Source organism: Pyrgilauda ruficollis, unplaced genomic scaffold (genome assembly GCF_017590135.1).
Source record: "Pyrgilauda ruficollis isolate IOZ18807 unplaced genomic scaffold, ASM1759013v1 scaffold59, whole genome shotgun sequence".
Taxonomy (NCBI): domain Eukaryota; kingdom Metazoa; phylum Chordata; class Aves; order Passeriformes; family Passeridae; genus Pyrgilauda; species Pyrgilauda ruficollis.
In genome coordinates this window covers 5398564-5417975 of record NW_024527599.1, presented here as the reverse complement: position 1 = coordinate 5417975, position 19412 = coordinate 5398564, and the positions used below count along the sequence as shown (strand labels likewise).

The window sequence follows — 19412 nt, the reverse complement described above, 5'->3', positions numbered from 1 at the left end:
CCCCCATCAGCTGCTCGGAGCCTCCGGGATCGCAGGCAAGCCCGGATCCGACGGGAAGGAGCCACCGGCAGGACCGGGAGGCGTCGGGGAAAATTGCATTTGAAGCAGAGCCAGTGCTGGAGTCTGGAATAATTATAGCAGCAGGGTCAAAAGAGCCTCCTGCAACATCGTTTCCCTGCTCAATAGGCAGCAGCTGTTCAAAATAAAATAAAAAAGCCCCCAGAAAGTCCACACAAGGGAAGGGTGGAGAACAGCCAGGAGAGAGGGAGGATTCTCCAGTGGGATAATGGCTGGGCTGTCTTGGGGAAAGAATCAGGATTTTCTGGCCAACTCTGCTGTTGAAGGTTTCTAGCAATGATTTCTCTCAGAGGTTTTTCAACAAAACTCCCCTGCCCTTGGTGGTGTCTGGCCAAAAACGATTCAGGGTTTGGGTACAGGTGGGCACAGCTCAGTTAAAGCCCCCAGAGCCTCTGGGGAGTGTCTGATCGATCCTTCTCATCGACCTGCTAATGGGGCTGCTGTGGGAAGGGATTTTCTGGTGTCTCCAAACTTTCAGACCCCCTGGGAGCAGGGGGAAGAATCTGCTGCTTTGCCCCATCCTTCCTCAGCCTCATCTTCCTCCCCTGGAGCTGCATTTCTCCAGTCTGGGATTAGGATTTGTAAAATCCAACAGCCTTTGAGGGCTCTGCAAAAGGACTGAGGTGCTGTCACCGACGTCCAGGGTGTCCTTTGTCACCTCCCTTCACCTGAAAAAAAAATTCAAACACCCTGGGATTTGTGACAAAAATCCCACAAATTCTAAGTCAAACCCCCTGGAATGGCCAAACCGTCTGATCCCAGAGCATCTGCCCAGTGAGGGATGGCAGGGAAGAGCCTGGATCCACACAGGGAGCAATTCCTGGGAGGAATATTGCACTTCATAACCGATGGATGGGAGTTTTACCAGCAGCTTTTGATGGCAGCAGATTTTTGTAATATTCCAGCTTTATTGCTGGGAAAAATGTGAGGATTCCAAGTGGCTTTTAGGGTCCTTAAAGTCATTTTCCAGTCACTTCTCCTATTGCTGTTGCTTCATCCAGGGATGCTGAAGGGTCTGGGAAAGGGGTGGGAAGGTGGAGAATCCCAGAAAAAGCAGTGGGCAGGTGAATGGGATGCACAGGTGAGGATTTGTGGGCACAGGTTTGGGATGGGATGGATTGGGATGGTTTCATGCCACCGGGGCAGCTGCTGCCAGCACCAGGGATTTTCCTGAGCAAATCCCTGAATTCCCTTTCCTCAAGACAGAATTCCTGGTCCTGTGCCTGAAGGGGGATATTTGTTCCTCTTTTCAGGAGTAAAATATGGGAAATTCCTGAGGAATCCTCAGCCCCTCCTCATCCTGGTGATGGAGGGAGGAACGGGAGCATGGAGAGTGGGCAAATGGCCAAAATGCTGGGAAAAGGGGTTGGAAAATCCAGGAGAGGGCTGTGGAAATCAGGGAGTGAGGGGTGGCAGCTCCTCCATGACTGCAGCTGAATTCTGGCCCTGGCTTTGGGCAGAGCCAGGAAAGAAAATCCCCCTCTGGGACTGCGGGCTGGGATGCTCTGGATCACCCAAATGGGGTTATTTTCCTGCTTTTTGGCCAAAGCTGCTGGAACTTGACCTTGAACCAGTGTCTGGTTCCCTCCTGCCAGCCCTGAACTGCAGGGTTTCCAGCAAAATGAAACCAGGAGCTGGGTGAGAGCTGTTCCTGCCCAGCCCTGGGTCCAGGAGCTTGGCTGGCACCCCAAATATCCCAAATGACCCCAGGGTGACTGCCAGGCTCGAGGGGGGGTTTGCAGGTGAATTTTGGGGGCTCCCGGCAGCAGGGAAAGGGGAGTCTGGGGAAGGAGGGGAAGCAGACAGCCCCTCCCATCCCCAAATCTCCCAATTAATGCTCTCAATTCCCTGTTTGCAGCCTAATCACGGTGCTGATGGAATCAAGGATCCCTCTGGAGGCTGCCTGCCCCACAGGGAGCCACCGGCCCAGCCTGACTCCGCCACGGCGGCATCACATGAAGGATATTGAATTATTTCCCTGCCTTTTTCTGGGAATTGCCAGTTAAGGCTCTCAGGCAGGGCTCACTCCCAGCCCCTAATCTCATTCACCTGCCATTTACCCCGGGAGCAGAGCACGAGGCAGCCCTGCCTTCCCAGGATGCACAGATATGGGGGAGCACATTGCTAATTAGAGGGAATAATCAATATTTACCAGTGGGATCGCATTGCTTAGGAGAGGGAATAATCAATATTTACCAGGGGTGATGCAAATTGCAGAGCAGGGCAATTCCAGGTGTGTGGAGTTGGGGTGCAGCAAAGGGAAAAATGGGACCTGGCACTCCAAAATTCCTCAGGAAAGGAAATGGAAAAGCACAAATTGGGGTGGTTTTTTTTGTGCATGTGGATTAATCACATTAATAAAAAATCAAAATAATTCCTGAGTTATTTTAATTTAAAAATTAAAATAATTCCCTAAGCACCCAAAACTCCAGCCTGGCATCTGGGAGTCTCCAGGGAATGTTCTCCCAATCCCCAGGATTTCTGGGCCCTAAAACCTGATTTGGGGACACCAAAACCATTTCCAAGCTCCATCAAACTTGGCCAAGTTACTCATAAAAGAAGAAGAGAGGAAATTTGACAGTTTTGGTTTTACACTGGCAGAGGGAGAGGCTTTGTCCTGAAATCCCTTCTCCACTTCAAGTTGCCTTCAGGGATGCTGGAAATACCCTGAAATCCAAGCAGCCCCCCTCAAATCCCTTCCTTTCAGCCCTCAAAGTTATCATTTAATTAAATACAACCCAAAATGCTTTGATTAGGGCCCAAGACTGATATGTCTCTTTTTTTCAAACCTATTAAAAAATAAAAAACCCCAAAAGCCCCAAGGGAGTGGAAGTTCCCCTCAGTTTTGAGGCAGAACAGGGACAAAGCAGCATCAGGAATAGATGTGGTGCCACGGACGCAGATGGAGGAGAGCTCTGGATGAGAAATCCTCTTTACCCCACTTATATTTTGCTAAATTTTGAATATTTTTCGGCCATAAAGTTTTTTAAAAAAACCCTGGTTTTTAACACCTTCCCAGAAGGCTGCAGCTCCCTGCTGAAAATAGGGAGGCTGACACCCACTCCAGGACTCCTCCCGTCCTCAGTTCCACTTTTTTGTGCTATTGATATGGTTTTTTTCTTTCTCCTGGCTCATTTCAAGCCTGAGCTCCCCAGACTCCGGCTGACATCTGTTAATATCCTGAAACCCGAGCCCCAAGGGTTTGAAACCACGACTGCTGCTATTTTCGGGCCGTGCCAGGATCAGGAGGGGTTTTCCCCACCCTGGGCTCGCTGGCAGCCCCGGGCGATGGAGGACATCAACCTGCTGAGTTTTCCACTGGATTTCTTCTCCAGGGACTGCACAGGCTCCAGAAAAGGCGGAGAAGCTGCTGGGAGAGGGTGAAACCAAAATTGTTCCCAATAGTGGGGACAGAGGGGACCCAGGAAAGACAAAGCACATCCTGCCGTGCCCAGCCCACCATCCAGCCTCGCCTCCTCGTCCTGCTAATTCCAATCAAGGAAAACTCCATCTGGGGAGAAGAGAAAAACAATAAATTAATTTTTTTTAATTTTTTTTTTCTTTTTTTTTTGTGCATATTGAGTGTGCCGCGCTGTCTGCCGGAGCCCAGCCTCTGTTTTACCGTACTAATGACTTTTTACACTCCAGGTAAAATCAGAACAAGACGAGAAGGCTTTGGAAAGCTCGTTCTGACAAATTCCTCACTGTAATTACTGGAGCAGAAAGAACTCATCAGCAGAACACGCCGTTGCTCGGGGCGCTAAAAGTCTCGAGTGGTGGTGAATGGCCCAGATCTGGGAGCCGGGCAGGGCTCGGCAGGTCCCGCACGCCCAGCCCCGCTCCCCTCCCCGACCCAGGAGCGATTTTATAGCCCAGTGATCCCGAGAAATGCCCGTCCCCCCGGGGCGCTGCGGGGGCTGGGCTGGGTTTGGTGGTTAAAGGAGATTTGGGGTTGGTTGGATTCACTGTGAAGGGTGAGGGTCCCCCAGGAGCGTCCCCATCGCTCACCCAGCTCTGGGTGCTGTGGTGGGGAAAAAAAATCAATTTCCACCAAAATCAAAATGAAATCCATGGAAAGCAAGAGGGGGAAATAAAGCCCAACCTGGGCTGGTGGCAAAGCAGCTGGTGCAGTGGTTTCTCTGCAGCCAGCAGAGTATCCCTTGCAATATCCCTTGGAATATCCCTTGAATATCCCTTGGAACATCCCTTGCAACATCCCTTGGAATATCTCTTAGAATATCCCTTGGAACATCCCTTGAACATCCCTTGAGACATCCCTTGAATATCCCTTGGAACATCCCTTGAACATCCCTTGAGACATCCCTTGAATATCCCTTGGAACATCCCTTGAACATCCCTTGAGACACCCATTGAATATCTCTTGGAACATCCATTGAACATCCCTTGGAACATCCCTTAGAACATCCCTTGGAATATCCCTTCGAACATCCCTTGAATACCCCTTGGAATATCCCTTGGATCATCCCTTGGAACATCCCTTGGGATATCCCTTAGAACATCCCTTGGACTATCCCTTGGAACATCCCTTGAACATCCCTTGAGACATCCCTTGGAATACCCCTCGGGACATCCCTGGAACATTCCTTGGAACATCCATTGAATACCCCTTGGGACATCCCTGGAACATCCCTTTTGGGCGGCACCCACAGCTCAGGAGGGGAAAGCCGCGGCGTGTCCCCGGTGCGGGAGGCGGTGGCACCGCGGCTCAGCAGCCGGCAGGCACGGGCTGCGAGGAGGGCACAGGGCAGGGGGTCCCCAGGACCATCCCAGCCCCACATCCTCACCCCAAACCCGGGCCAGGCACCCTCATGGTCACACCCATGAAATGTTTCTCTTCCACGCGCGATGGCTTGGCCGGGAAAGGGTTTGGGAAGAGCTTTTGAGGCGTTCTGAGGGAACTGCAGGTGTGTTGTGGCATTCCTGGCCCTCATCCCTCATGTCCTTCCCCCAGCACAGGGAAAACCCATCCTGGCTTGGCTCTCACTGCCCTCTCCAGCCCCCCTCCAGCCAAGGCAGCTCCCAACGAGGGAAATCCCCTAAAAATACGCGAGAGGGGGGCTCTAAATTCAGGCTGAGCGGGTGAGAGATGGGGAGAGGAGAAATCCCTCCATCCCTGATCCTCTACCCCTCTCAGCACAGAGGGCTGGGGGCTGCAGAGATGTCCCCCGCCACAGGGGACAGTGAGGACACACAGCCCAGGAGGGTCCCCAGCGGCACAGGAATGTCCCTCCCCCCCTCCCCTGCCGCCACCCCGCAGCCGCCGCTGCCACCTAAAAGGATTTGTCATTAGGGATTCATGGTGGATTAGACACTCAGCCCCACACGGCTCCAACACCGCGGGCAAAGCATTAGCGGGAATAGCGGGAAGAGCGGGAAGAGCGGGAATAGCGGGAATAGAGGGAAGCTCCCCGAGGAGGGACGGGCTGGGACAGCCGCGGGACACCTGGGGACAGGCAGGCACCTCCTGTCCCCGTGGCTGTGGCCGAGAGCTGGAGGGGTCCCCAGGCACCGGGGCAGGAGGGGGATTGAAGCACAAAAAGGGACAAACATGGACCTGGATGGATCCAGAGCAGGATGGATCCAGAGCAGGATGGAACCAGAGCGTAGGTGGATCCATGATGAACCTGGATGGATCCAGAGCATGGATGGATCCATGGACCTCGATGGATCCAGAGCAGTGTGAAACCAGGATGAACCTGGATGGATCCAGAGCATGGATGAACCCAGGATGGGCCTGGATAGATCCAAGACTGACCTGGATGGATCCAGAGCATGGATGAACCCAGGATGGGCTTGGATGGATCCAGAGCAGGATGAAGCCAGGATGGAACTGGATGGCTCCAGAGCAAGAGAAGAAGTCACCTCCAGCTCACCCCTACCAAGGTCAGCCCCACAGAGCATCCCAAACTGAGCGCTTCCAGCAGCACCACGATCCCACAAAGCTTTCCCTGCCCCCTGGAAGAGCTGAGCTTGGATCCTGACCCACCCTCTGCACTCTCCAGCTGCGTTTGCCCTCAGCAGCCAATCCATTGATGGGCAAAGCTGCTTTTTTGGAGCATCCTGAATCTCCAAAAAGACTTTTAGTTGTTTCCTAGGCTGGCTGGTTTGGATTTACAACACCCACGTCACACAAGAGTTCCCTCTGGCCTCTCTCAGAGTGAGGCTGGGGAAACAAATCCTTCCCTTTTGGAGGGGTTCCCTTCCTTCCTCTGAGGTCCCTGCACCCTGATTTTGGCACTGAGTGTGACCCCAAGAGTCCCCCAGCACCCCGAGAGTGGGGCTGGAGCAAACATAGAGAATGGATCCCTCTGCTCTTAATCTCCCTCTATCTGCTAATTAAATATTGATGGCAGTTAAATATTCATAGAACATTTGGCTTGGAGTTTTTATCTGTCTTCAGGCGGCCGTGGGGTCTTTGATGTGTTATTTTCCTGGTCACCCAAGGTCCCAGAAACCTCCAGACTTGTCAACACTCTTTTGAGGGAGTTTTTTTTCCCCCCTTTTGCCACGTGTTGCTGGGAGAGGGTTTGGGTTCTTTCATCCCCAGCTTCTTTTCCCTCGCTATCCTCTTTCCTCCTGGATCTCTCCCCCGATGATTCCTGTGGTTCTGGAGGTGTCTGGGAGCCTGGTGGTGCCTCCAAAGGGGAGGCTGAGCATCACCCGCTGCTCTGGGAGCCTCTCCATCAGCGGAGAGAGGCGCCGGTGGGTCCCCGCGGGTACAGGGGGGCACGTCCGGACCCCGGGGTGCTGCACCCCGGTTTGGGGAGCCCCAAGGAGCGCCGTGACCCGGCCAGGCCGTGCGGAGGAACAGCACCGAGAGCCGTTCGTGGGGCAGCACTGACATCTTGTGCCAAACGCCGGGAAAACAACTTCCAGGGATTGTTGGGATGCAGGAGCTCCTGCACTGCTGCGGCGCCCCAAACCCTGCTCGTGCCCAGCCGGGGCTGGCGCCTCGCCCAGCTCGGGGCTTGGCTGCTGCCATGAACGCCGAGCAAGCCCTGAGGTGCCAAAAATGACAGAGGGAGCCAGGCCTCACCCTAGCCCTGCACAGCTGGTGCTCATGCCCATCTTCAGCCCAGCTTCACCCCCACCATCCCCAGCTTCATCCCACCTTCATCTCCATCATCATCTCCATCATCATCCCCATCTTCATCCCCAGCTTCACCCCCACCATCCCCAGCTTCACCCCCACCATCCCCAGCTTCACCCCCACCATCCCCAGCTTCACCCCCACCATCCCCAGCTTCACCCCCACCATCCCCAGCTTCACCCCCACCATCCCCAGCTTCACCCCCACCATCCCCAGCTTCACCCCCACCATCCCCAGCTTCATCCCCACCTTCATCTCCATCATCATCTCCATCATCATCCCCATCTTCATCCCCATCTTCATCCCATCATATCTCCATCATCATCCCCATCTTCATCTCCATCATCATCCCCATCTTCATCCTCTTCATCATCCTCATCTTCACCTCCATCATCATCCCCACCTTCATCCTCTTCATCATCTTCATCCCCATCATCATCCCCATCTTCAATCCCCTTTTTCATCCCCATCTTCATCCCCTTCATCATTGCCTTCACCATCTCCATCATCATCCCCATCATTCCCATCTCCATCCCCATCTTCACCCCCATCATCCCCATCTTCATCCCTATTACCATCCCCTGCATCATCCCCATCTTCATCTCCATCTTCATCCCCATCTTCATCTCCATCTTCATCCCCAGCTTCATCCCCTTCATCATCTCCATGTTCAGCCCATCTTCATCCTATTCATCATCCCCATCTTCATCCTCTTCATCATCCCCATCTTCACCTCCATCATCATCCCCATCTTCATCTACACCTTCATCCTCTTAATCATCTTCATCCCCATCATCCCCATCATCCCCATCTTCACCCTCATCTTCATCCCCATCTTCACCCCATCATCCCCAGCTTCATCCCCATCATTATCACCATCTTCACCCCCCCATTTTCATCCCCATCTTCAGCCCCTTCATCATTGCCTTCACCATCTCCATCATCACCCCCATCATCCCCATCTTCCCCCCCATCATCCTCATCATCAGCCCCATCTTCACCCCCACCATCTCCCTCATCCCCTTTGAGCTGTCCCATTCCAACGCTTCCCACCTGGAATTTTCCCTGCAGCAAACTCCTCGGGACATCAGGAAGGTCCTTCCCCACACCCAGCTCAGGAAATATTTCTGGAAGGATTTTAGGGGAGTTTCCAAAACGGGGGAAGGGGAGTCCACACCGAGCTCCACCCACCCCACCTGCTCACCTGGAGTGATGCCAGGGGAAGATTCTCAAGGAAAATACCCCGGGGTGAGCCTGGAGGAAATGAATTCATCTCCCCTGGGGTGTCTTTTCCTCCTTGGTCAGGCGGTGGCAGAAAATACGTGTGCAAAAGGTCACCGAGGCCACAAAGGGCAGATGGGAGCTGCCGATAGCTGGGAAAACACCGCGGGAAGCCGGGGCCGGCTCGGGGAGGGGGATTCGGGTGGGCTGAAACAGAATTCCCCAAACCCTGGTGATGCTGATCCCCGTTACCCATCACCACCTCCCTGCATCCCAGGGGCACTGTCCAGCCTTGGGGCTGGAGCCCGGAGAAAACCCAGAGAGCCCAGCAAGTCCCCAGCGTGGATTGTTGGGATTAGTTTTGATCCCAGCACCTGGGTGCAGAGGATTTTACGAGCATCTTCCTTGCTGGTTTGGGATTCATCCTTCTTTTTCTCGTTTTGTGCCTTTCAGGTGGCTGGGAAATCATGAGGAGAGTGGGAACTGCAGGAATGGGGGTGCACATCAGGAACGGGGTTGCACATCAGCAATGGGGGTGCAGATCAGGAATAGGGGTGCAGATCAGGAAGAGGGGTGCAGATCAGGAATGAGGGTGCACATCAGGAATGGAGGTGCAGATCAGGAACGAGGGTGCAGATCAGGAATGGGGGTGCAGATCAGGAATGGGGGTACACATCAGGAATGGGGGTGCAGATCAGGAGTCAGAGGAGGGCTTGGGTTTATTTGAGCCCTGAACTCGGGGTTTTCAAAGACCAGGGCTGGGACGAGCTCGCTCAGCTCGAGCAGCCCAGCCCTGATCGCAATCTCAGGCAGAGGAGTTTGGTGTGAAATCAGCGTTTGAGCCGGGGCCGTCCCCTGCGGGGGCAGCCAGGATGCCGGGGCCAAAGGACACGGGAAATGAGTCAGTGAGCACCCGGAGAAGTGTCGGGGAAGGGGGAGAGTTCAGCTCGGGACAGCTGAGAGGGGATGAAATGCCCAGGGACAAGGGGGCAAACGTAAAACCCCTTTCCTGTGCCCAGGGACAGCAGGACAACCACAAAACCCCTTCCTTGTGCCCAGGGACAAGGGGGCAACCACAAAACTCCTGCCCTCAGGAGATGGGGACAGGGATTGTCATCCCAAATGACAGCTTTTCACCTTTGGGATCAGCTCTCGGAGGTCCCCAGCACTGCTCTGGGCTCAAACCCCTTCCCTTTGGGGCTGCTCTCCTCCTGGGCCAGCGGGATGTGGGGACACAGCTCTGAAGTCATGAGAGGAGCCCAAACCCCCAGAGATTTACACCACAGCCACACAATGCCATGTTTTTCACAGTGTTTCCACTTCCCACAGGTGGGAACATCGCTTCCAACCTTTCCCTGAGCCTGAATCAGGGAGGGGAGGGCAACATGGGCTGGTCCAAGCCTGGACCAGCTTCTTCCAGCAGCACCTGTGGCATGCTCAGCATTCCTCCCACAGGATTGACATGTCTGAAATTGGATTTAGCTGTGATTTTCCCGGTGAAATCTCCCCTGGAAAAGGATGGCAGCACTCATTTGATCTTAATTCTATCGGAGGAAGGAGTCTCAGGGCAGCTGGGTGCCAGGCAATGCCTTGGACAAAGAAAACCCCAAAACATCTCCCCTGCTTTCTGGGAGCAGAATCCAGCTGGGCTCTGCAGGGATGTGGGTGGCAAAGGGGACACCTTTTTTTGGTGACCCAATCTGATAGAAACCATCTCTGCAGCAGCTGGGGAAGTCCTGGGTGGCTGGGGCCGGACAAGGACTTTAAAAAAAGGAAATGGCACGAACGAAGTGTGAATTCAGTGGTTACCTCCACGTCAGATGGAAAAGCTGACCCGACCACGCTTCAAAAGGGAGAAGAAGAAATCAAACAAAGGCAGAAGAAGAAATCAAACAAATCCGTGTTAGAAACAGCCCTGACCTGACAAAGCAGCTCCGCTCCCGGGCTGACTTTGGCTGCCCCAGCCACAGCAGCCGCCCCCGGGGGTTATTGATGGGCTGAGAGGGAAATGCATCGATAAAGCATCGGCTGGAAAAGCAGCTCTGCCCCGGGGGCGAGCGGCATTCCTGGGCTGTCTCGGTGTGTCCCGGGCTGTCCCAGACTGTTCCGGTGTGTCCCAGGCTGTCCCGGTGTGTCCCGGTTTGTCCCGGGCTGTCCCGGTGTGTCCCAGGCTGTCCCGGTGTGACCCGGTTTGTCCCGGGCTGTCCCGGTGTGTCCCAGGCTGTCCCGGTGTGTCCCGGGCTCTCTCTGTGTGTCCCTGTTTGTCCCGGGCTCTCTCTGTGTGTCCCGGTTCGTCCCGCAGCCAGAGTTGGGAGTGCAGGCACGGAGCTCCCAAGAAACAGGGGAAGAAAGGGAGGAAAAAGATGTTTTCCAGCCCAGATAATTTCTGGGATCAGAGGACTTTTGGAGCCACCCCAGAGCAGAGACTCTGCCCACGTCCCGAGCCCTTCTCTGCATCAAGCACTGATGAGATGGGAATGTCATTCCCGGCCTTCTTTGCCTGCTGCATCCCGGAATTTTACCTCGGAGTCATTAAAAGGGATTTTCCCAGACCGATAAACCCTGTTTTGTTTTCCTTTCTTTTGTTTTCCAGGGAACATTTTCTACCCTTAGAGGACCGTGTTTGCCCCAGCTGCAGCAGGAGCTCTGTGGTGCGTGGGGGTAGGAAGAGGGATGAGGGAAAAGATGGATCCAGCCAAGGGCTGGGCCAGAGCAGAGCCAGAGACATCTCTGCTCCCCCAGGAGGGATGAATTGGGAATTTGGGTGATGACAAAAGGTGCTCAGCTCTGCCAGACAAACACAAACCCCAGTTATCTGCTCCCACCACCCTTGGGGCATCACATGGCACCTCACTGTCATCCCACACAGCATCCCAAACAAGCTGAGGCTGATTTCTGGGAAGTGGGTTTGGAGAAGAGCAAATCCCCATTCCCATTCCCCTTCTAGGAGCAGCATCCCAAGACAGTCCAGGACACAGTCTCAAGCTGCCTCAAGGGAAATATAGGCTGGATATTAGGAAGAAGTTTATTACAGAAAGGGTGATGAAGTTCTGGAATGGCTGCCCGGGGAGGTGGTGGAGTCCCCATCCCTGGGTGTGTTTAACAAAGCCTGGATGTGGCACTGGCTGCCAGGGTTGAGTTGAGGTGTTGGGGCTGGGTTGGACTCGATGATCTGGAAGGTCTCTTCCAACCCAGTCATTCTGTGATTCTGTGCAGGGCTGTGTCCCCAGCGCCCCAGGATCCCTGGCATTCCCAGCGCAGCCCCCGCCTCTCCCTGCTGCTCCCCATCCTCCGCCAGCTGCCGGCAGCTGGGAAGCGCCCTGGGACCTGCAGGGGCTGGGGGGAGAAGGGGCTTTTTTGACAGCTGCAGCCAGGCAAAATCCACCAGGAATTCCCTCGCTGGCCTCTGCCTTTCCCAGCCCAGCACGGCCAAGAACATGAGCTGCTGCTTTGGCAGCGGGAGCGGGGAAGTGGAGCCACCTGCCCGTCCTCCCCCCGGCCCCCTGGGCCCCAAACACCCCCAAAAGCTGCACAGAGGAGTTTGTGTGCCTGATGCAACCAGGCAGAAGCTGTTTCTTTATGTTTTGGGGTTTTTCCTCTATAGTTTTATTTTCTCTATGGCTGGTATTTTTGGGGGTGAGAGGTAAAAGGGTTTTTGGTTGGTGGTCCCCAGGACCAGGACATAAAACCGCAGGGCAGGGGGAGGACAGGGACCATGGGAGACCCTGCAGGATGCTGTGCCTGTCCCTTGACCCATCCAAAGGACATCCCCAAACCCTCTCACCTCCCCTGGAGCTCCCTCCACGAGGCCTGGACACAGCCTGCCCAGGGACCCAGGGCGCAGAGCCAAGCTTTGGGAACAGCCTGTCCATCAGCCCCAACGCTGGAGCTCAGGAAAATCCCAAGCCCATCGGTGCCAGAAGCACCGCCTGGGAGCACATTTTTCCTTTCCCAGGGCTGGGGAGGGGATGAGGGGATGAGTTTCACTTACCCTCTGTGCTTTGGGACGTGGCAGGGGCCAGGCCCTCCCCCTGGCCCTGGGGGAAGATCCCCCATAAAAGCAGCCGGGGCAGGCTGGCCCCAGCACAGGCGGCTCAGCCACTGCCACAGCCCGGCATGGGGACAGCCACCAGGATGGTCTGTGCCCTCCTCATCCTCTCCACGCTGTGCTGGCACAGCCTGGCTCAGAGTGAGCTTTGCCCCGACCCCAGGGGCTGGGGGATGGGGAGAGAACCCAGGGCTGGGGAGAGAACCCAGGGATGGGGCAGGGACAGAACCCAGGGTGTGGGGATGGGGTCAGAACCCAGGGATGGAGAGAGAACCCAGGGATCCCAGGGATGGGGACAGGGACAGAACCCAGGGCTGGGAACAGAACCCAGGGATGGGGAGAGAACCCAGGGATGGGGCAGGGACAGAACCTAGGGTTTGGGGATAGGGACAGAACCCCGTGCTGTGGGATTGGGTTTTCTTCACACACGGGGTGCATTGGGGATGGGGACAGAACCCAGGGGCTGTGGGGTCAGGGACAGAACCTAGGGCTGGGGGAGAGGGACAGAACCCCGTGCTGTGGGATTGGGTTTTCTTCACACACGGGGTGCAGGGGGATCCCCCCAAAGAGCTGCCATTGCCATGGCAGGAGGGCTGAGGAGGGGCTGGGGGTCTCCAGGCTGAGCCAGGCTTGTGCTGTCCCCCAGGAGCTCCAGCCATGCCGGACAAATGCTGCTTCAACTTCCAGACCAGAAGGATCAAGAGGGACAACGTGGTGGCCTGCTACCCCACCAGCCCCGAGTGCCCGCACCAGGCTGTGATGTGAGTAGCCCAAAGCCCCCCCTGCATCCTGCCACACCCCGTGCCTTGCTCTGGTGGGTCCAGTCCCGACCCCCTGTGCCCCTGAGCCCCTCAGCAGCTCAGTGTTGGGGTCCCCCACTGACCCCAGCCTCTCTGTGCCCCAGCTTCAAGGTGAGGAACGGGAAGGAGATTTGCACCCAGGCCAGCAGGGCGTGGGTCAAGAGGTACCAGCAGAGCTTCCAAGTCAGCTCCTTCTCCATCCCCAGCTAGTGGGGTGGCTGGGGACAGCGGGACTCCTCCTCGTGGGGGACACCACTGAGGCAGAGGGGACACTTCTGGATGGAGCAGCTCACAAGGGACATCCTCCCCATCACGATGGCCCTCACCACCTCCCCGAAGGCAAAGGGCCTTTGCCAGCCCAGCAGGATGGAGTGTCCAGACCCTCTGTGGTCCACGGAGAGGCTGCAGCAGGCGGGGGGGTGAAGGGGGAGCAGCTCCACAGTTGTTTTTTGTCAACTCTGAATTAAACGCGATTCCCACATGAAAACATCTGTCTGTGCGAGTCTCTCGGGCCTGGGCAGATCCTGCTGTTGGCTTTCCTGCCCAGGTGTTGGGATCAGCAAGGAGCCAGGAGGAGCTGGAGCCTCAGCCAGGTCTCTGTGAGGGTGTCCAGGGGTGAATGGGGCCAAACCAAACCCACGAGGGCTTTGGGGAAGAACCAGAGGGACAACATGCTGGGAGGAGGGGGCTTCCTGTGCTCCTCATCCACCATCCTAATTAACAGCCCAAATTCCCTTAAAGGGGGATCTCAGGGATGCCTGAGCCAGCCCCAAACCCCAGGATGCCACCAGGAAATGTGATGGGTGCTGTGACAGTGGCAGAGGCACCACGATGAGCAACCAGCAATGGGAGAAACAAACCAGCCACCACCAAGCCACCACCCCAGAGCGAGCAGAGGCCCCAGAGCCAAAGGCAAGGAGTGGTTTTGGCACAGGAACTCACAAGTGTGAGCATCATCCTGTGCTGTTTGCTGGTGGCCACAACCCAGCCCAAAATAGACTCCCAGCCCAGCATCAGTGGCTGCTCCCACGCCCCTGAGCAGCCCTCAGGTGTCACGGTGGCCAAAGTGGCTGCCAGAAGGAATTTCCCCTCACCTCTCACCCCTCATGGAGAGATCCAAGCGGTTCTTTCCACAGGGAGGGTCCAAGCTGTCATGGAAAGCCTGGCAGGGCTGTTATAAATCACCCAGGGCTGCAGGCAGGAGGGCAGGCAGCTCCTGGTGGCCTGAGGAGAACCAGAGCTGCTGGTGCTGACAGAACCTCGGGGTGGACATGAAAATCTCCTTGGCCCTGCTCGTCCTGCTGCTGGCAGCTGCCTGGACTGGAAGCCAGGGGATGTCCTGTAAGTACCAGCAGGGAGATTTTCCCTTCTGAGCCGTCCCAGCTCCTCCTCTGATGGGATTTGGGGCTGGGGAAGAGGAGGAGAGCTCAGCTCCTGATGGGGCTGTGGAGCATCAGCAGGTGCCTGAGCATGGGGCTGGCCTGGATTTGTTCAAAATGTGTAAAAATGGGGTTGGTTCAGCCCCAGAGTCCCAGCTGGGGAGCTCTACAGGCAGGGTGCTCCTACCCTGGAGCAGAGCATCACCCCTGGGGCTGCAAGATGCTCCCTTTGTGGGATGAGGGAGCAGGAGCAGAGCCCACACCCCTCGTGCCAGGACAGGGAGAGCACTGAACCCTCGCTCCTGCCCTCAGTCCGCAGCTCCAGAGCCAACTGCTGCTCCAAGGGAATGTTCTCCCATCGGAAAATCCCCGAGTTCAGGATCCGGGGCTACCTGGAAACAGCCCCCAGCTGCACCCACAGGGCTGTTCTGTGAGTAACCCCAGCTCCCAGCCAGCCTTCCTCCCCTCCACCCCGTCCTCACCTCACCCACCCTCCTTCCCCACCAGCTGCTCCGCTTTTGGGGACTCCCCAAAAATGAGGCGCCTGCGCAGGGCGCTGCAGGTGGGGCTGTCCTCACCTGGCTCTTCACAATCTCCTCCCTCCCTGCTTAACCCAAACAGCCCCAAACGGCCCCATTTGTGCTGCCAGCAGGCCAGGAGTCAGCCCTGGCAGGGAAAGGGGGGGCAGGATGCTGCAGGAACCCCTGGGGGGATCCTCCACTCCCAGGCTGACTCGGGGTATTCTTTCCCCCCAAGTGTGAAGCTGCCAAAGGGGATGGTCTGTGTGGACCCAGAGGAGAAATGGCTCCAGGAGTACCTGAGGAAGCAGAAGAAGCCAAACAGCACCTCCACGTGAAGCTGCCTTCCCCAAATCTCTATTTAATTGTACCCCATAATCCTCTGTGTGTTTTTGTGTCACTCATTAATTTAAGAGAGCTGGCTCTGTCCCCTCCCCTGCCCCCAATAAACCCTCTTGTGGTCTAGCTGGAGTGAGATGTCAGTCCTGGGCAGAGAACGGGTCACAGCCAGGCTCAGCCTGGCCAGGAAGAGCCCAGGAAACCCAAAGGGCCCAGCTCCCCTCAAGGTGGAGCAGCCCTGCCCATGTGTGGGGTTCAAGGATGCCCTGGGCAGCGGCCCATGGGATGGGGAGAAATGGGAGAAGGATTCCCTCTGGGGTGTTTGAGGGTATTTGAGGGTGTTTAGGGTTGGGTTGGCTCGGTCCCTGGGGAGCAGCACTGGTGGCAGCCCCAGCTGGGTGTCACTGCCTTCCCCACCACCCCTGGGCCAGCAGCCAGCTTGTCACCCAAACAGGGCACCCGTCCAAGCCACGGGCAGGCAGTTTCTCCAGGAAAAAAAGCTGCATTGTTCACTTCCCTCTTAGTTTGTGACTCACTTGAATCTTTTTGATGAGCTAGGACTTGCCTCACTCTTAAAGATACCTTTATACACATTGTCAGATTTGTTGCCATTTATCTGCTCCCATTTAGGGCATTTTTTGTACAAATCAATGGCAAATTTTGTACAATCAATGACCAATGGACAATCAATCTGCCACAATGCCCACAGGACTACATCCCCTGGAACTGGTCTGGAATTAGAAGGAATATTCTTGCCTAAGACTGTGTAACTGCAATTCTCAATTTTTGCAGAGAAAATGAGAGTTAACCAGACTTTTCTAGTTGCTCTTTGGTGCTGGAAATCCCAGGATCCAGCAGAATATTTGGGATGTTTGAAGGATAGGGCAGGAACTGGTTCTCTAAACCACAGAAGCATTAAGGAAAAGACCTTTAAGGTCAAGTCCAAGCGTTAAGGCAGCACCAAACCACATCCCCAGGTGACACATCTTTGGAACGCCCCCAGGGGTGGGGATCCCACCCAAATGCCACATTCACCCTGAGAATCTGACTCAGAGATGGAGCCCACACAGAGGTGCCAGATGATGAAGCACTGAACCACTGGGGGATGAAAGATTGCCAAGTGTGGGGCTGAGGGCCACCAGCTCGGTGTCCCCGTGGCCCCGGTGGTGCTGGGTGGCAGGAGGGTGGCAGGCATGATGCCTCAGGGTTTGGCTTTTGTATTTTTCAGGTTCTGTGCTGCTTTAGTGTGTGGGCCTGGGCTTCTTATGAGGGGATGGTGAGCTCTGCACAGAGCAGGGAGACAAAACAATTCCTGCTCCAGCTGGGCACCAAGGATAAATGATCCAAATCTCAGGCCCAAGAGTATAAATAATGGTGAATTGAAGAGAGAAAAACAAGCGGGATGGGACTGCAAGGGCTGAGCTGGAATTGGACACTGAACTGCAATGTGCACATGGAGCAGAGCTGATCCCAGGGAGAGACCCCCTGAGCGCTCGTGCATTTTGGGACCATTTTGGTTCATCTTGGCTGCAGCCCTGGCTGGGCTCCTGTGCTGCCCCAGGTGCATTGTCATGGATTGACACTGGCACAAACCATGACATGCATCCATGGAGGAGATCCTTTTAATAAATCCCTGCTTTATTCTGTAACTCCATCTAGAGACTGTTCTAGCTCAGCCTTCTCAAGGCATCAGGCACGTGTGGCTGCTGTGTCAAATCACCCCCCTGTTGCTGGACTTCATCCCCCACTGATCCCAGTAAAGGTGGGGATTAAATGTGTGAGATGGTATTTTTTTGTTCAGACTTAGATGTTTATTAATTCTTATTTATTTTACAGTCTCGCAAACTGTGAGTTCTACAGCACTAAAAATGAACTAAATGGAGAGTCAAAAATAAACTAAAAATGGAGCTGTATCTCTCTTTCTACAAGGCTTTTTAAGGAAAAACTGTCTACAAGAGATGATACTTAAATTACTTTTACTTTTAACATAGTAACTAACTACTTGTGGGCCTCAATGGGGATTTTTAAATTTAATTATACAACACCACTCAAACCTATGAAGAAGAAGGTGAAGAAGGAGGACTAGCTTTTGCCTTGAAACTTCTATTTTGTTTTATATATATTATTATATTTTAAAACTTTAAACTCTGAGTTTTTTACTAAGTGATAATACACACTTCTATTCAAACGACACACTCATAATCTAAGTTCTATAATTCACTTTTGGAAGCTTTCTTTACGGCCTCAGGTTAAATGCAGCGTTCTCTTGGGGGTCAGTGCTTGTCAGCACAGAAATGTTTAATAATTCTTTAATGAATTTAATTAATTTAAGAATTAATTTAAGGGGGGTTTCTGGAATGCCAGGTGTGCTGCAGCCTCCTGCCTGGCAGAGGTTTTTCTTTTCCTTTACCATTCTTCCTCTCATCCTGGTGCTAAAGCTACTCTGATGCAGGACCACAGAAAACCTGTCCTGAGCTGGGGTCTTCCCACAGGACCCTCAGGGAGGGAAGGAACTTTTGGAAATTTGAATAAAAAGTAAATCAGCAGGGCCTGCTGTAGGAACTCTGCTTTGAAAGCAGAATTAGCCCCACAAAACCCCCCACAGCAGGGTCAGGGCCAGCTCATGGGGCTGCCCCGTGCTCTCCTCGGAGCCACGGGAGCTCTTTGCAGCATTTTTATCAATGAGTGTCACTTCCAGGGGGATGTTGCACAACCCCAGTGCCTTCCTCTGCACTTGCACGGGATCGAGGTGCTGGCAGCGACTTTCATTTCTTCCTGCTGTGGGTTCCTGCCTTGGGGAAGGCAGAGGTTGCTTTGATGCCTTTGGTGCTCGCCTGAAAAGGGTGCCCAGAGCATCCCTCTGCCTCAGGATCACAGCTGGACTTGATTATCCATGTGGATCCCTTCCAGCTCAAGGATATATTGTGTTTGCGGGGTGCCCCGATGAAGGAAGGAATGATGAATCTGACTCCGTGTTCTCAGAAGGCTAATTTATTATTTCAAGATACTATATTATATTAAAGAATACTAAACTATACTATACTAAAGAACAGAGAAAGGATATTTACAGAATACTAAAAAGATAATAATGAAAACTCATTACTTTTTCCAGATCCCAACACAGCTTGGCCCTAATTGCCCACTGAGTCAAAACAACTCACAGCAGAGTACAATGAAACAATCACCTGTGGGTGAACAATCTCCAAACACATTCCAAAGGAACAAAACACAGGAGAAGCAAATGAGATAAGAATTGTTTTCCTTTTTCTCTGAGGCTTCTCAGCTTCCCAGGAGAAAAATCCTGGGCAAAGGGATTTTTCAGAAAATGTGAATGCTACAAGAATACTCTGTGATTCTCCTCTTATCCCTTATTTCTGGGATAAGAGCCCTAAGGGAGAGGTTTCTCACCCTGGGACAGAGCAAATTTGGGGTCTGCTCTGGCCCCACACAGTCCCTGCTGCTCCCCCTTGTCCTGCCCTCAGTCAGGGTTGGTCCCTCTGCACAGCCCCGGGGGTGAAGGGGTTTCAGACCTAATCCCCTCCTTTTCTTTGGGATACTCATGCAAGGCAGGGCCAAAATCATCAGACTTTGTGAGATCAGTGCCACGTTTGCTCTCCCACCCCATGTGAGTTTGTCTGGTGGTGAGGTGGCCACAGCCTGGCTCAGGAGGAATTCATGGGAATCTTTGTAGCCTTTATGTTTTGGCTGCACCTGCCTCAACTGCCTCTTCCTTCCTTATTTACTCCTTATTTATTATTCCTTATTTATTATTTGTTCTCTTTATTATTTGTCTCTTTCTTCCTTATTTATTCCTTATTTATTATTCCTTATTTATTATTTGCTCTTCTTTCCCTTTTCTTTCTTGGGTGCACAATATTTTGGTGGTATTGAGTACTCAACCATAACCAGACAAGCCAA

The 19412-nt window shown here is 54.1% G+C and overlaps 3 protein-coding genes across 3 annotated transcripts in view; 2 read left to right on the top strand and 1 right to left on the bottom strand.

Moving 5' to 3' along the window:
* The window catches only part of TMEM132E (transmembrane protein 132E), a 38145-nt gene extending 30671 nt beyond the window's left edge, over positions 1-7474 (bottom strand). Inside the window, exon 1 of the mRNA XM_041482746.1 lies at positions 7211-7474. Within this exon, the coding sequence (XP_041338680.1) occupies positions 7211-7474 (264 nt within the window). The remainder of the gene's footprint in view (positions 1-7210) is intronic.
* Positions 7475-12486: 5012 nt separating this feature from the next.
* LOC121361693 (C-C motif chemokine 3-like) lies at positions 12487-13745 on the top strand. Its single transcript, XM_041482656.1, has 3 exons — positions 12487-12599; positions 13105-13219; positions 13363-13745. The coding sequence occupies exons 1-3, from the start codon at positions 12527-12529 to the stop codon at positions 13466-13468; spliced, it is 294 nt and encodes a 97-aa protein (XP_041338590.1). The 5' UTR covers positions 12487-12526; the 3' UTR covers positions 13469-13745.
* Positions 13746-13970: 225 nt separating this feature from the next.
* Positions 13971-15600, top strand: LOC121361694 (C-C motif chemokine 13-like). Its single transcript, XM_041482657.1, has 3 exons — positions 13971-14599; positions 14950-15067; positions 15394-15600. The coding sequence occupies exons 1-3, from the start codon at positions 14530-14532 to the stop codon at positions 15491-15493; spliced, it is 288 nt and encodes a 95-aa protein (XP_041338591.1). The 5' UTR covers positions 13971-14529; the 3' UTR covers positions 15494-15600.
* Positions 15601-19412: the final 3812 nt, after the last annotated feature.

Coding starts and splice junctions, on each gene's coding strand:
- LOC121361694 (XM_041482657.1), top strand. CDS start 14,530: ATGAAAATCTCCTTGGCCCTGCTCGTCCTGCTGCTGGCAGCTGCCTGG. Junction 14,600..14,949: donor TGGAAGCCAGGGGATGTCCT/GTAAGTACCAGC, acceptor TCCTGCCCTCAG/TCCGCAGCTCCAGAGCCAAC. Junction 15,068..15,393: donor TGCACCCACAGGGCTGTTCT/GTGAGTAACCCC, acceptor TTTCCCCCCAAG/TGTGAAGCTGCCAAAGGGGA.
- LOC121361693 (XM_041482656.1), top strand. CDS start 12,527: ATGGGGACAGCCACCAGGATGGTCTGTGCCCTCCTCATCCTCTCCACG. Junction 12,600..13,104: donor CTGGCACAGCCTGGCTCAGA/GTGAGCTTTGCC, acceptor GCTGTCCCCCAG/GAGCTCCAGCCATGCCGGAC. Junction 13,220..13,362: donor TGCCCGCACCAGGCTGTGAT/GTGAGTAGCCCA, acceptor TCTGTGCCCCAG/CTTCAAGGTGAGGAACGGGA.